This window comes from Macaca fascicularis, chromosome 5 (genome assembly GCF_037993035.2).
Source record: "Macaca fascicularis isolate 582-1 chromosome 5, T2T-MFA8v1.1".
NCBI classification, from domain to species: Eukaryota; Metazoa; Chordata; class Mammalia; order Primates; family Cercopithecidae; genus Macaca; species Macaca fascicularis.
The window spans coordinates 4,817,067-4,831,983 of record NC_088379.1 but is presented as its reverse complement, the minus strand read 5'-3'; the positions used below and the strand labels follow the sequence as shown (position 1 = coordinate 4,831,983).

Below are 14,917 nucleotides of genomic sequence, written 5' to 3'. Positions count from 1 at the left end.
AGGTCTGAGGCTGAGCCAGCCTCACACAGCACATGGAGGCTGAGCTGGGACCTCGCCCTGGGCCCACCTCCCCATCTGGGCCCCTTTGGGTTTCTGTGCCTGCAGATATTGGGGGAGCCACTCCTGCGGGTGCTGCCTTCGTTGTCTGTCTGGCAGGGGTGTGGGGGGCAGGGCCACAGCTGCGCCCAGTCCAGCCACCCTCAGTGACCGCCTCCATCCTTTTGAAGGGCCCTTCTTTGTCCTGTGTCCTGACCACCATGTGAGAGTGATGACGGGTCCCTGGGATGCAGGAAATGGCCCCCAGGCCCTCAGGCAGGCTTCGGGGGCTCCCCAGGGAGAGGCGGCCCCGGAAGCAGACTCTTCACCACCGAGCCCCAGCGTGTCCTCCGAGGAGGTGGCAGTGGCAGCCGCCCCGGAGCCTTTGATTCCGTTTCATCAGTAGGTACCGGCCTTTGCTGCTCTGAGAGCCGTTGGCCTCACCGAGACTCCCAGACCCGGGTCATCTGGAGGTCAAGGGGATGGACAGGGAGTGGTGGGAGCCCCGGAGAGACCTGGCCATGGACTTGTTCTGCTGCTTCCCAGCTGTGTGGCCTCGGCAAGTTGGCCACCTGTCTGAGCCTCTGGCCTGCCAGCTGCATGATAGGCCAATGACATCCACCTGGCAGGGCTATCCTGGGGTTCGATGGCACAGGAGGTGTGGCATGAGCTCTCACCAGGCTCATCCAAAAAGCTTTTGAGGAAGTTACATAAAACTTGTGTACCCAGAGTGAGAAGGCACAGGGGACCCAGGGGTAGAGCCAGGGGATGTGAGGACAGGTGACATGCGGACTCCTGTTCACTGGCTGAAGCAGGGGCATTAACTTGGGTCGGAGCTTCCTGGTAGCCAAAGCAAAGAGAGAACCTCAGTCTCTTGATTTGCAGTATCTCAAATGACAGGCTGTGGCTTGGCTTCTCTCATTACTGAGACCCAGGAGGAGCTTCTCCTAAGAATCCTCCCTATGTCCTCTGGCCAGTGGCATCCCAACAGGGGACACTGAGTGTGTTCTGCTCTCTGGGAAAGAGGGACTATCAGTCATCTAGTTCAGCTTCGTTTTTTTCTGGCTGAAGGAACTGAGGCCGAGAGAGGAGTGATTTGTCCAGGTTATATGGCAAAGTCACAGTAGCGCTAGGATTTGAATCCAGGCCTCCAGAGCCCCAGGCTGGGATCTCCCTCACCCCTCTCTGTGCGGAGCTTGGGGAGGCAGGTGCTTTGGGGGTCTGCAGGGTTCCAGGTTCACAGGGGTGGTGGTGTTTCCAGGATGAGGGCCCTAGGCTGAGGGACATGGGGCTCCCTGGGAGCAGTGCCACACACACGGGGCCCGAAGGCCACACAACCGGGCAGGCGTGTGTGTGTGTGCACGTGTGTGTGTCCGGGGAGGCGAGGGACCTGCTTGGGTTGCTGGGGGCGGCTGACCTGTCCAGTCTCTGCACAGGATGTATCTGCCCCAAATCTGAAATCCCACAGCAAAGACCTCCCTCTTCTGGTTCCAGGTGGGCTCTTAGGGTCCCCCAGGACCCCATCGATGACGCCATGGGTGGCCCTGTGACGTCCGACAACCCGCTGATGGGTAAGTGTTTCCATGGGCCTCTCTTTCCCGGGGAAAGGTGTGTGCCAGGGAGCAGCACCAACATTTTGGAAGTTGTCCTGAACCCTCCCTGAGCCAGAGAGAGAGAGAGAGAGAGAGGGAGGGAGAGAGGGAGGGAGAGAGAGGGAGGGAGAAAAAGCTATTAGGTAATGCAAAAGTAATTGTGATTTTTGTTATTACTTTCAATGGCAAAAACCACAATTACTTTTGTACCAACCGAGTCTTCTCCAGCTTGTGAGGTTATAACTGATACTCAGGAACTCTGGGGGCTGATGCAGCCTCACAGGATGCTCAGTGAAGCTGCACCGAGGCCCCTGACCACTGTCTCCGAAGAGCTCCCAAATGTCACTTCTCAGACAGTGCAACCCAACAGTCTCAGACTGTGTCCTTCCGTCACTGTATGAAGTGCCTGGAAGGCCCTGCGTCGAGGTGGGCTGGCACTGGCAGAATTTGCCCCATGCACTAACAGCGGACTGTGGCTGTGTCCTCTTTGTGAAAAGCTGGCACTGCCAGCAGCCCTTCTGCTTGGATGCCAGATCCAGCGCTTTTTGCTCTGTGCCAAGCTGCCGGTGTCTGGATGGCCTGTGCACCTGTCAGGGGACTAACGCCCCTTGCAGGAGCGGGGTGGGGAGTGGGTGGGGAGTGGGCAGGGCTGGGGGTTGTGGCTGCAGAAGGAAAGGAGGAAAGAGCCTTGGTTTTGGAGGCTGATGGCCGAGGCTCATTTATCAACATCTCTGAGCCTCCATTTTCCTCATCTTCAATAGAGGGATAAAAACATCCCCTCTGAGGACCACGGAGACGTTCCCTGTCTCATTGTGGAGGACAAGCTTTACTACGAACCTCCTAGCAGCCAAAAGATGAATTCCCCATGGTCCAGGGTGGCTGGCATCGGCCCTGTCTGCCCGCTCAGGCCCCTATTTGGTCTCCCTGGCACTCACCGTGTGGCTTTCTTCTGTAGCTGTGGGCCTGGCCTGGGCCTTGGCAGACTTCCAGGGCTCGGGGCCCGAAGAGATGACCTTCCAAGGTGGCGACCTCATCGAGATCCTTGGGGCGCAGGTGCCCGGCCTGCCCTGGTGCGTGGGCCGACACGCAGCCTCGGGCCAGGTGGGGTTTGTGCGGAGCGACCTCATCAGCATGCAGGGCCTCGTGTCCGAGTGAGTGGCTGGAGCCCCGCCCCTTTCCTGAACCCACCCCCATCTCACCGAAGGGGACATTGTTGCGTCCACCTGGCTTCCCAGGTGACAAGCCTGGAAATCACTGTGGACGATGCCTAGTCTCTTCCCTTGTCCTCAGGCTGCTGCCCCCTCAGCCCCAGTGCCTGACTCCAGGGTTCCCCGGTGTCCTTCCTCTGGGCTGCTGCAGGGAGGGCGTTCCCTTGAATGCCCACCTGCCCATGTGCATTATCTTCCCGTGGCTGCCGTGATAAGGCCCTGCACACCAGGCGCTTAAAGCAGCAGCAATGTGCTCGTTCAGAGTTGTGGAGGCCGAGAGTCTAAAAGCAAGGCCAGAAGGGCCACATTTTCTCTGGAGTCTCTGGGGGAGGGTTCTTCTCGCCTCTTCCAGCTCCTGGTGGCCGCGGGCGTTCCTTGGCTTGTGGCCACATCACTGCACTCTGCCACCATCTCCATGTGGCTGTCTTCCTCTGGATGTCTACTGTATTCTCTTCTTATGAGGGCGCCCGTCTCCTAGTGCCCCTCCAACTCCGGTCTGACCTCATCTTAGCTGAACTAATTACACCTGCAAAGATCCTTTCTCCAGAAAAGCTTACCTTCTGGGGTTCCGAGAGACGTGAATTGAGGGACACAATGTAATCCAGTACACACGTCGCCCTCCTCCGTAAAGCCCCAGGAAGCTTCTGGGCCCAGCCTTGCGGGCCCCCATGGCCAGGCTGGCCCTCGCCGTCAGCTCACCAGAGTGCAACTGCACAGAGTAACTCGTGCCTTCTAAAACGGCTCTGGGTGACACGTGTGCCCTTCTGCCCGGGATGCCCGCTCTCCCCGACCCCCCTGTTCTCCTGAGGCCTCCCATCAGCCCCCGTGGCTCCTCTGTGGGGGCACTCTTCTGGCCATACGCCTCTTCCTATGTGATTCCCACGCCGCCCATGACCTGCCTGCCCCCAGCCAGGGAACTCCAAGAGAAGAATTCCCTGGTCACTTCTGTGTCCTCACTGCCCAGTGCGAGCAACAGCAGGGGGTCTTTGGAGAGGAGTCAGCTGTGCCCATCCTTTGATGGAATTCTGTTTCCCTGGACTTGAGCTTCTTCAGACCTCGGTCAAGGAGCACAGAGAACGTGGGTGCGTGGAGAGTCCACTTTCTGGGTCATATGACCCTGCTCCTGGCCCCACCAATGAGATGCTTGTCTTCAGTGGTCCTTTTCCATGTTTGGGGCTGCGACAGACCAACACCTCTCAGACTGGGTCTCAGAGGCCATTTGTTATCATGCCTCATCAAGCCATGCACTTGTTCCCCTCATGGAAAGGGTCCGTCTGCTCTGGTACCTCTGGCACCTGTGCATCAGAAGCAGCTGAAAGCTGGCTAGGCCATGCTCTGATGGCAGGAGCTACACCAGCAGTTCCCAAAGCATGTTCTCACCCACTACTCCATCACAGACTTCATCGTGCCCTAAGCAGTGGGGAAAAGCTTTGTTCACATCCCTTGTGGGTGATCCCAGGGATTCCCAGCACAAACAAGGCATCTTTTTCCTGTTGAAATGCCTTTCCCACACTTACGTAACCTCCAGAATCCTCTTCTCACACACCCCTGTTTGCTTTTGGCTGAGCTGGTGTTCCACGGGACACTGTCTGGGCATCCTTGGTCTAGCTGATCCCTGCCATTTCCGAGGGAGACCACAACTTCTCAACAGGTCACTGGGGGCCGTGTGAAGTCAGCATGTACTGAACTTAAAAAGGGTCAGAGAAGAGTCAGGGAATGAGCTAGTTTGTTCCCTTCCTTTAACCCAGAAGGATGACAGGGCCACCATTGGTCCTGTTCCCGGATGGAGAAATTCTGACTTCTCTCATCCACTCAACAAATGTTTGCTGAATATCTTTCCTAATCCAGACCCTAGATTTTCATCTTTTATTTAATGAACAACCTGGTGGCTCTTCTTTTTTTTCGTTAACTTTATTTTTGACACAATTTCAGACCTAGAAGAAAATTGCAAAAAGAGTACAACATTCCCATATGCCCTCACCCAGATTGCACAAATGTTAACATGTTATGATATTTGCTTTATTACTTTCTCTCTTTTACTTCTATTTTTTTCTAAACCCTTTGAGAGTCAGTTGTAAACATGATGTTCCTTTACCCCTAAATAACGCAGTATGTGGTTCCTAAAACCAGGACATCTGCTTATGTAACCACAGTACAACTGTCGAAATCAGGAAATTAACACTGATACAATGCCATTATCTACAGATCTTATTCAGATTTTGCCAGTAGTCACAATGATGCCCTTTATAGACAATGAAAATTTCAGACCTCGTGTTCTATTCAGATGTCCTGTCTTGCCTTCTTAATATGAAACAGCTTTTCAGTCTTTCTTTGATGTTTTTAAAGAATATAGGCCCGTTATTTTGTAGAATGTGCTGTAAGCTACTCTAAGTTTTTTTAAAATCTCAATAAGATGCTTTTCAAAGTTTCATATTATACTGGTAATTTAGTCCTATAAGCAAAAATTGCCTCCTTTCTCTTTCCCTCTCTCCCTCTCTCCCTCTCTCTCTGTTTCTTCCTGTAGTTCTTCTCCCTGACTTTATGAGAGTGCCCTGAGTTTATGTTGGGGAGCATTGAGGTTGTACAGAATCAGTAGGAGTTTACAATGTGGAGAGATTGGATTGGTTCTGCCTGCAGCTGTTACAGGAGACTTCATAAGGGAGGGGACATTTGGGGTTGGGCTTTGAAGGCTGTCTAGGAGCTCACTGTCCTAGGACACCATTACCTGTTTGCATCTGTTGCAGCCTTTCCTGCTTTTGGGTATCTGACCCTGGCCAGACAAGGCACCCCTTGAGGGCAGGATCTGTGTTTTTTTTTTTTTTTTTTTTCCCAGACGGAGTCTTGCTCTGTTGCCCAGGCTGGAGTGCAGTGGTGTGATCTCGGCTCACTGCAACCTCTTCCTCCCGTGTTCAAGTGATTCTCCTGCCACAACCTCCCGAACAGCTGGGATTACAGGCTCATGCCAACATGCCTGGCTAATTTTTGTATTTTTGTAGAGATGGGGTTTCACCATGTTGGCTAGGCTGGTCTTGAACCCCTGATCTCAAGTGATCCACCCGCCTCAACCTCCCAAAGTGCTGGGATTACAGGCGTGAGCCGCCGCATCCGGACTTTTTGTTGTTGTTGTTTTTAAATCTCTGTCTCCACCCGGGGCAGAGAGTAGTGCTCCGAGACTGTCAAATCAAGGAATGGAAATGCGTCTTAGTGTGAAATGCCGACTTCGCAAATATGTTATTTTAAATAAAGCACTTCATTTTTTCCAGGTTGGAAAGTGCGATTTTTCTCAATGAGGAAGAAAAGTCATTCTTCAGCGAGGGCCGCTTTTCTGAGGAGGATGCCAGGCAGTTGCTGAGGCGGATGTCGGGCACTGATGTCTGCAGCGTGTACAGCCTGGGTGCGTGTGGGCGATGCCTGTGGCAGGGCTGCTGCCCTCCCCTTTCCCTTCCGCAGCCCCCGCTGCCTTGTCCATCCATAGATAGTGAGTGCCAGCCCCCGGGCACTGAAAGGTGAACAGACAGAGGCTGCCGCCGCCTCCAGGGCACACAGGGGCTGCAGAGAAGCCAGACAGGAGAGAGGATAGGTGAGGGGCTGGGGGCGTGGGAATGTGGCCCTGAGTCTCCCGTGGGCACCAGGGAGGCCCTTCCTACCCTGACCCCAGGCACCTGCCTCAGACGCTGGGCGAGGGAGAGGGTGTGGACCTGGTTCTAATTTGCCAGCCCTGAAGGCTCCTGTTCGGGGCCCAGCCCTTTGCCCACCGCGCTTTGCCCGGGTGAGGGTGACTTTTCTCCTTGCCACAAGACAAAGAACCCAGGCTGTGGTGTGACCTGGTCACCTGGCTGCCAGGGAATGTCATGGTGGGATCCCAGGGCTGCCGCCTTCTAAGGACAGAGATAGTCCCTCTGACCTCAGTGCCCCTCTGTGTGCGAAAGGTTTCTCTGGGGGCTGCAGAGCGATGCATGGATGAAGGTGGTATGTCATCCACGACATAAAGAAACATGGCAGAGGTCGTGCTGTTTGCTGGGTGTAGATAAACACAGATGTGCCTACACACCCACTTTTTTTTTTTTTTTTTTTTTGAGACAGAGTCCTGCTCTGTTGCCCAGGCTGGAGTGCAGTGGCATGATCTTGGCTCACTGCAACCTCTGCCTTCTGGATTAAGCGATTCTCATGTCTCAGCCTCCCAAGTAGCTGGAACTACAGGCACACGCCACCACACCCTGGATTAGTTTTGTATTTTTTTGTAGGGACGGGGTTTGGCCATGTTGGCCAGGCTGGCATTATAGGGTGTAGGTGTTGTGGGGTGGGGTGTTACAGGGTGTAGGTGTTGTGGGGTGGGGGCGTTACAGGGTGTAGGTGTTGTGGGGTGGGGCGTTACAGGGTGTAGGTGTTGTGGGGTGGGGGCGTTACAGGGTGTGGGTGTTGTGGGTGGGGGCGTTATAGGGTGTAGGTGTTGTGGGGTGGGGCGTTACAGGGTGTAGGTGTTGTGGGGTGGGGGCGTTACAGGGTGTAGGTGTTGTGGGGTGGGGGCGTTACAGGGTGTAGGTGTTGTGGGGTGGGGGCGTTACAGGGTGTAGGTGTTGTGGGTGGGGGCGTTACAGAGCGTTACAGGGTGTAGGTGTTGGGTGGGGGCGTTACCGGGTGTAGGTGTTGTGGGGTGGGGGCGTTACAGGGTGTAGGTGTTGTGGGGTGGGGGCGTTACAGGGTGTAGGTGTTGTGGGGTGGGGGCGTTACCGGGTGTAGGTGTTGTGGGGTGGGGGCGTTACAGGGTGTAGGTGTTGTGGGGTGGGGTGTTACAGGGTGTAGGTGTTGGGGGGTGGGGGCGTTACAGGGTGTAGGTGTTGTGGGGTGGGGGCATTACCGGGTGTAGGTGTTGTGGGGTGGGGGCGTTACAGGGTGTAGGTGTTGTGGGGTAGGGGCGTTACTGGGTATAGGTGTTGTGGGGTGGGGTGTTACAGGGTGTAGGTGTTGTGGGGTGGGGTGTTACAGGGTGTAGGTGTTGGGTGGGGGCGTTACAGGGTGTAGGTGTTGTGGGGTGGGGGCATTACCGGGTGTAAGTGTTGTGGGTGGGGGCGTTACAGGGTGTAGGTGTTGTGGGGTGAGGGCGTTACAGGGTGTAGATGTTCTGGGGTGGGGGCATTGGAGGGTGCTCCCCAGAACTGCACGCCTGTTATCCCAGTTCATTCACAGCACTTGACGCGGTCCACACCTTTTACAGCTATTTCTCATTTGATCTCCATGGAAACCCAGTAAACAGTTAGTGTCAGCCACTTTGCTGGGGTGGAAACAGACCCAGGAGCTGCCTGCCCTGGGGTGAAGAGGGTGGGGGTGCACGGTGGATCGGCATTCATCCCTGGGCTGTCGGACTCAGAGTTGCTGACTGTTCCATGCGCCCTACTCCCTGATGGAGCTGATGGAAGCCGAGAGCGTGCTCCCACTGATGATGGGAGGATGTCCCCAGAAGATGGGAGAGTGGAGTCCCCAAGATGGGTTGGGTGGGGTGGAGGCCTGGAGATGCTGGAACACGGGAATTCTCTGGCCCGTTGGCTGTGCCTCTCCCTCAGGTGTCAGGAGTGCTCCTATGCTGGTGTGCACCTGTACCCCTGCAACACCCCAGCCAGCAACCCCTGCACCCTGCAATGCTCTCACCCTGCAACACCGACACCCAGCTCAAGCTGACAGGGGACCAGAGGTGCTGGCTGGGGGTGTTGATCGCTTCTCTTTTCTCCCTTGCCAGACTCAGTAGAAGAAGCTGAGACCGAGCAGCCACAGGAACGAGGTGGGTTTTGCTGGTGGCTCAGGCTTCCTCTGGTTATGAGCTGGGCCTTGGGGTAACGCTGGGGGAGGTGACAGAGCTGAGTACGGTGGGCATTGGATGCGGCTGTCACCCCTCTGTGGTGTGGGCTGGGGGCTTGGGGGACATCGCCTGAGGTGGGCCTGAACCTCCCGTCTACTCTGGCACTGGAGGCCGTGGGGTCCCACACTTCTTCCAGTGAACATGCTGGCCCCCGCCTGGTCCCTGACAGAAGTGGGGCATCCTTTCCACTGCCGGGGCCCACATGTAGCTGTGGGTTCCTTTCTCATGACCTGGAGAAGCTGCAGCTCGCCCTGTGCTCTGCCTCAGAGATGGGAGGCCACACTGCCCTCAGTGGGTGGCAGAATTCAGAGCCTTAGGTTGCAGGGGCCTCAACTGAGGTCCCTGAAGGGTCTGCTCCTTCCTGAGGGGCTGATTCAGGGAGGCCCTCCCTTCTCCCCTCTACGGCTCTGTCTCTTCCCATCACACAGGGTCTGCATGTGGACAGCCTGGTGATGTGGACGCCCCAAGGGCCCTTGGAAGTTCCCTGGGAATGGGATCCATCCCAGTACATTTGGGATGCAGGCACAAGGTCCCAGAGGAGGCCCGGGAAGCCAGTGGGGAAGGGAAGGCTGTTGTAGGTTTGCCTCGGGGAGGGGGTGGTTCCACTCTCTGCCAAAGTCCCGGGAGCAAAGGCACGTGGCTCTCCAGCTGCCCCGGAGGCCAGGGTAGTGGCTGGGAGGGGCTGTGTGCCTCTGCCGGGTGGGGGAGATTTCTTAGCTCATCTAGTGTAGTCAAGTCAGACATTTGCCTCTAAATCATATTTATTTATTTTTTTAATTCCAAGGCTTTACAGACCAATAAGGAGACAGTTTGTATTGAAAATATTTTTTACATGTAAGCTTGAGACAGAGAGTCTGTTTCAATCTAGGTTTTTTCCTTCCCAGTAATGCCTCCTTTCATCCCAGGTTTTCCAACAGGAAATGCGCTTGTTTGCTCACCTCTGGGAGGGGGCTTTGGCTAGGAATCCACCGAAGCCAGCAGGTGCCAGTGGGCTGCTGGAGCAGTCTGGCCTTTGTTAACCCTTTAGGAACCGTGGGCTTCAGGTTTTCAGACCATCCAAGGTGAAGGCGGCCACAGGGGCCTGGAAGCTTTCCCATCCTTCCTGCAGGGATGGTCCGTTTCCCTGCACGGACCTGGGTACATGGGTACAACACCCCTGTCCTGTGCCGTCGGTGGCTTTACCAATTTTGCATAGCAGCTTTTGAGCTCATCAATAGCTCTGATTGACTGTTGAGGATTTCCTGGATTCCTGTACCCCATCAGGAGGCCCAATATGCTGACAAAAGTTGCATTTGTAGTTGTAGTGCGGCATATACATGGGTCCAGTTAGAAGGCTTTGATTCTTTCTAAAGGGAAAGGCATCTCTGAGGGATCACTGAGCTGACATAGTCTCCTAAAACCCTGCTGTCAGGTGGGCGACAAAGCAGGACAGGAGGGTGATTTCCTAGGAGAGTCGGGCCACGGGCCTGCGTGTTCTCTCTGTCCCCATAGTGCCGGAGTTCCTACGTGCTCCAGGCCCCGGGTTTGCATTGCACATAATTCTCAAGAGCTCATGGCAAGCTGCTCCAGGGACACAGAGGGCGGGGATGCGGGGACCCTGCCCCCAGTGGACCAGCGACTCACTGCTGGACTCTAATCTGTCTAGGTGTTTTTGTGACTTGCAGAAATACCTCCACCTTGCCTGGGCCCGGAGCCACAGGAGACCCTGCAGAAGGTGAAGAATGTTCTGGAACAATGCAGGACCTGCCCAGGCTGCCCCCAGGAGCCAGCGTCCTGGGGTCTCTGTGCAGCATCCAGCAACGTGAGCTTGCAGGACCCCGAGGAGCCCTCCTTCTGCTTGGAAGCTGAGGACGACTGGGAGGACCCAGAGACCCTGAGCTCACTGCTGCTGTTCCTGAACGCCCCCGGGTACAAGGCCAGCTTCCGTGGCCTGTACGACGTGGCGCTGCCATGGCTGAGCAGCGTGTTCTGCAGCTTTAGCGACGAGGAGGAGCTGACTGGGCGCCTGGCACAGGCCCGAGGGGCGGCCAAGAACGCTGGCCTCGTCATGGCCCTGGCCAGGCTCTGCTTCCTCCTGGGGCGGCTGTGCAGCAGGAGGCTCAAGCTGTCCCAGGCCCGGGTGTACTTTGAGGAAGCACTGGGGGCCCTGGAGGGCAGCTTCAGGGACCTGTTCCTGGTGGTGGCTGTGTACGCCAACCTGGCCGGCATTTACCGGAAGCAGAAGAACCGGGAGAAGTGTACACAGGTGGTTCCCAAAGCCATGGCCCTGCTCCTGGGGACGCCCGGCCACATCTGCAGCACCGAGGCGGAGGGGGAGCTCCTGCAGCTGGCGCTTCGGTGGGCGGTGGGTGGCCAGAGCCTGCAGGCCGAGGCCCGGGCCTGCTTCCTGCTGGCCAGGCACCACGTGCACCTCAAGCAGCCCGAGGAGGCCCTGCCCTTCCTAGAGCGGCTGCTGCTTTTGCACAGGGACTCGGGAGCCCCAGAGGCTGCGTGGCTCTCAGACTGCTCCCTACTCCTGGCTGACATCTACAGCCGCAAGTGCCTGCCCCACCTGGTGCTGAGCTGTGTCAAGATGGCCTCATTGAGGACACAGGACTCGCTGGCCAGCTCGCTGAGGAGCGTGAACCTGGTGCTCCAGAACGCCCTCCAGCCCCACGGCCTCCCCACCCAGACTTCCCACTACCTCAGGCGAGCGCTGGCCTCCCTAACCCCGGGCACAGGCCAGGCGCTGCGCGGCCTTCTCCACGCCAGCCTGGCCCAGCTGTACAGCCACCATGGCTACCATGGCCCAGCCATCACCTTCATGACGCAGGCGGTGGAAGCCAGTGCTGTTGCCGGAGTCCGTGCCATCGTGGACCGCCTGTTGGCCCTGGCCTGGCTGCACGTGCTTCATGGACAGAGCCCGGTGGCCCTGGACATCCTGCAGTCTGTCCAGGATGCAGTGGTGGCCAGCGAGGACCAGGAGGGTGTGATTGCCAACATGGTGGCCGTGGCTCTGAAGAGGACGGGCCGGACGAGGCAGGCAGCCGAGGGCTACTACCGCGCCCTACGGGTGGCTCGGGACCTGGGCCAGCGGAGGAACCAGGCAGTGGTGCTGGCCAACTTCGGGGGCCTGTGCCTGCATGCGGGTGCCAGCAGGCTGGCCCAGCACTACCTCCTGGAGGCCGTGCGGCTGTTCTCGAGGCTGCCCTGTCGGGAGTGTGGCCGGGACTTCACCCATGTGCTCCTGCAGCTGGGCCACCTCTGCACCCGCCAGGGCCCGGCCCAGCAGGGCAAGGGCTACTATGAGTGGGCCCTTCTGGTCGCCATGGAGATGGGCCACGTGGAGAGTGAGTGCCCCGGTTCCTCCTGTGCGCCTTCTGGGGCCACTCGGGTCAGGGCACACCTGGGGTTTGTGATTCAGAAACAAGTGATGGTTTTTCCACCATCGAAAGTGCTGAGTCGTGGCCAACAGCAGATGTTGGCAAGAGCCCTGGAGACAGGCGGTTCCCACGCAGGGCCAGGCCCTCTGTGCCCTACTGGGGCAGCCAGCTCTTCCCGGTTTGCCCAGGGACCATCCTGCCTTGAGCACTGAAAGTCCTGCATGCTGGGAATCCCTAGACATAACCCTGGGATCAAGGCAGGCTCTGCTGTGCTGGGACTTGGGGCCCCTGCACGAGCCAGGCCCTGAACGCCGGTTCTTGTGCCCGTGTTATCTGCTTGGTATCTCGGCAGCCTGTGCACCTGTCATCCCACTTCACAGAGGACAAAGGGGCGGGTGATTGCCCAAAGCCGCAGAGCAGTTCATGCAAAAGCAGCTCGTTGTGTAGAGTGTGCCAGGCCCCACCCACAAATGGGGCTTGTGGGGTCCTCGGGTGGCAGGGGCCGAGCGTGGGAATGTGAGCTTCAGGCCAGAGAAGCCACAAAAGGGTGAGTGGCGTGATGGCGGGGCAGCACTTGGCCCCGGGTTAGGGAAGCCTCTTTAGTCTGGGACCACAGGGTTGAGAGGATTTAGTCAAGTAATAGGTGGTGGGAGAGGGGCTGGTGGTGGGGGAGGGGCTGGTGGTGGGGGAGGGGCTGGTGGTGTAGCCTGTGTGAAGGCCCAGGGGTGAGCGAGTGGGGGTGAGTGAGCGGGGAGGAGTGGGGTGTGAGTGGTGGTGAGTGAGTGGGGGTGTGATGGGGGTGAGTGAGCGGGAGTGTGAGCGGAGATGAGTGGGGTGTGAGCCGGGGGGAGTGAGCAGGGCTTATGCACGGAGGTGCAGAGTTGGGACTGGGTGGGTTGGGTGCTGGATGGTGAGAAGCTCTTCTGGAGAGCTAAGCAGGGCTTGGGGCCTCAGGCTGTGCTTGGCCTTTTCCCCAAGAGCACTGGGGAGCCATGGAGTGCTATGGAACAGTCACTGCAGACTGAGCAGTGAACGGACAGTAGGGGGGCAGGGCTGTCCGAAATCTAGGCCGCAGAGGATAGATGAGGAAGTTGAGTGCAGGGAAATGGTCGAGACAAGGGATACTGTTGTGGGTCCCCTCTGCCTTGCAGCGCTTTGTCCATCCTCCCAGGATGGACGTCATGGCGTAGTGAGACCACTCAGAGGTGCCTCCTTGGCCTGGCCCAGAGCCCCAGGGGCTGTGGCCAAATCTGCCCATTTCCCAGCACAGGCCTGGCACCACTCCTGGCCCTAGGAGGGATAAGATTTTGGAAAGGACCATGTGAAGGGGCCCTGGTCCCACACATCTGCCCAAGGAGGGGTAGGGGGTTCAGACCCAGGCTTCTTCCCCAGGGGCATTCTGACTGGAAGGAGACCCTCCAGGAACCCAGCACCCCAGCCCCCACTGCAGCCTCCGGTGGCTCCTGGCACAATAGTCTGTGGCACCTCCTCCTACGAGGCCCTCTGTGGGGTGCTGGGAGATTCAGACTTGGAAATGCGGGCCAGGGAACGGGGATCATGCTTCCCTGTCTCCCCACCCTGCGCTGAACAGTCGAGGAGACTGAGGGCGGGGCTGATACCCCACATGCTTACTTGGGGTCATTTTTGAGTCACTTTCAGTAGTTTGTGTCTTTCTAGGAGTGTGGCTGTTGTGTCTAGATGGTCTGATTTGTTGGTGTACAATTGTTCGTGGTGTTTTCATGGAATCCTTTTATTTCTGTCAGGTCGGCAATAAGGTTTCCTCTTTCATTTCTGATTTTAGAAACTTGAGTTTTTAATTTTTTATTTATTTATTTATATTAGAGATGAAGTCTCATCATGTTCCGCCAGGCCGGTCTTGAATGCTGGCCTCAGCGATCCTTCCAGCTCGGCCTCACAAAGCGCTGGGATGACAGGCGTGAGCCATGGTGCTCAGTCTCTGATTTTAGTCATTTGTGTCCCGTCTTTCTTTTCTTGGTCAGTCTGGTGAAAGATTTGTTAATTTTGTTATTATTTTCAAAAATCCCGCTTTTGGTTCTGCTGATTATCTCTTTTGTTTTTCCATTCTCTGTATTTTTACTTCCCATTTCCACTCTCATGTTTATTATTTTCTTCCTTTTGTTCGCTTTGGGTTTCGTTCATTCTTTTTCTAGTTTCTCAAGGTGGAAGGTTAGGTTTTTGATTTGAGATTTTTCTTCTTTCTTTGAATGTAGACATTTACAGTTATAAATTTCCCTTTCAGCACTGCCTTAGCTGCATCTTGGAATTTTTGATATGCTGTGCTTTTTTTTTTTTTTTTTAAGACAAAGTTTTGCTCTATTGCCCAGTCTGGGGTGCAGTGGTGCAATCTTGGCTCACTGCAACTTCTACCCAGGTTCAAGCCATTCTCATGCCCCAGCCTCCTGAGTAGCTGGGATTACAGAGATGCACCACCATACACAGCTAATTTTTGTATTTTTTATAGAGACGGGGTTTCACCATGTTTCCCAGGCTGGTCTCAAACTCCTGGACTCAAGCGATCCTCCCGCCTCGGCCTCCTACAATGCTGGAATGACAGGCGTGAGCCACTGTGCTGGCCCGAGCTGTGCATTTGTTTGCATTCTTCTCAAATTAGTTTTCAGTTTCCCTGATGGTCTCTTCTTTGACTCACTGGTTGTTTAGGAGTGTGTAATTTCCACATATTTTTGAATTTCCCACATTTGCTTCACTGTTGATTTCGTTTTGTGCCAGTACAGCTGAAGAACACCTCTGCTTTGGTCTCAGTCCTTCTCCATTCACTGAGGCTCGTTTTGTGGCCTGGCACATGGTCTGTCGTGGGGAACGTCTGTGGGCGCTCGAGAGGACTGT

General features: G+C 56.3%; 1 protein-coding gene across 14 annotated transcripts in view; it reads left to right on the top strand.

The window, feature by feature from the left end:
• SH3TC1 (SH3 domain and tetratricopeptide repeats 1) overlaps positions 1–14,917 on the top strand; it is a 63,583-nt gene that overhangs the window by 36,698 nt on the left and 11,968 nt on the right. For 8 of the 14 annotated variants that reach the window (XM_065544718.2, XM_065544716.2, XM_074039351.1 and 5 more), the window contains 6 exons: positions 228–438; positions 1,531–1,607; positions 2,584–2,779; positions 6,100–6,230; positions 8,571–8,612; positions 10,355–12,019. In XM_065544718.2, the coding sequence (XP_065400790.1) occupies positions 228–438; positions 1,531–1,607; positions 2,584–2,779; positions 6,100–6,230; positions 8,571–8,612; positions 10,355–12,019 (2,322 nt within the window). Of the gene's footprint in view, positions 1–227; positions 443–1,530; positions 1,608–2,583; positions 2,780–6,099; positions 6,231–8,570; positions 8,613–10,354; positions 12,600–14,917 lie in introns of those variants that run through there. The other 6 variants (XM_074039355.1, XM_074039353.1, XM_074039354.1 and 3 more) reach the window with 4 other exon arrangements.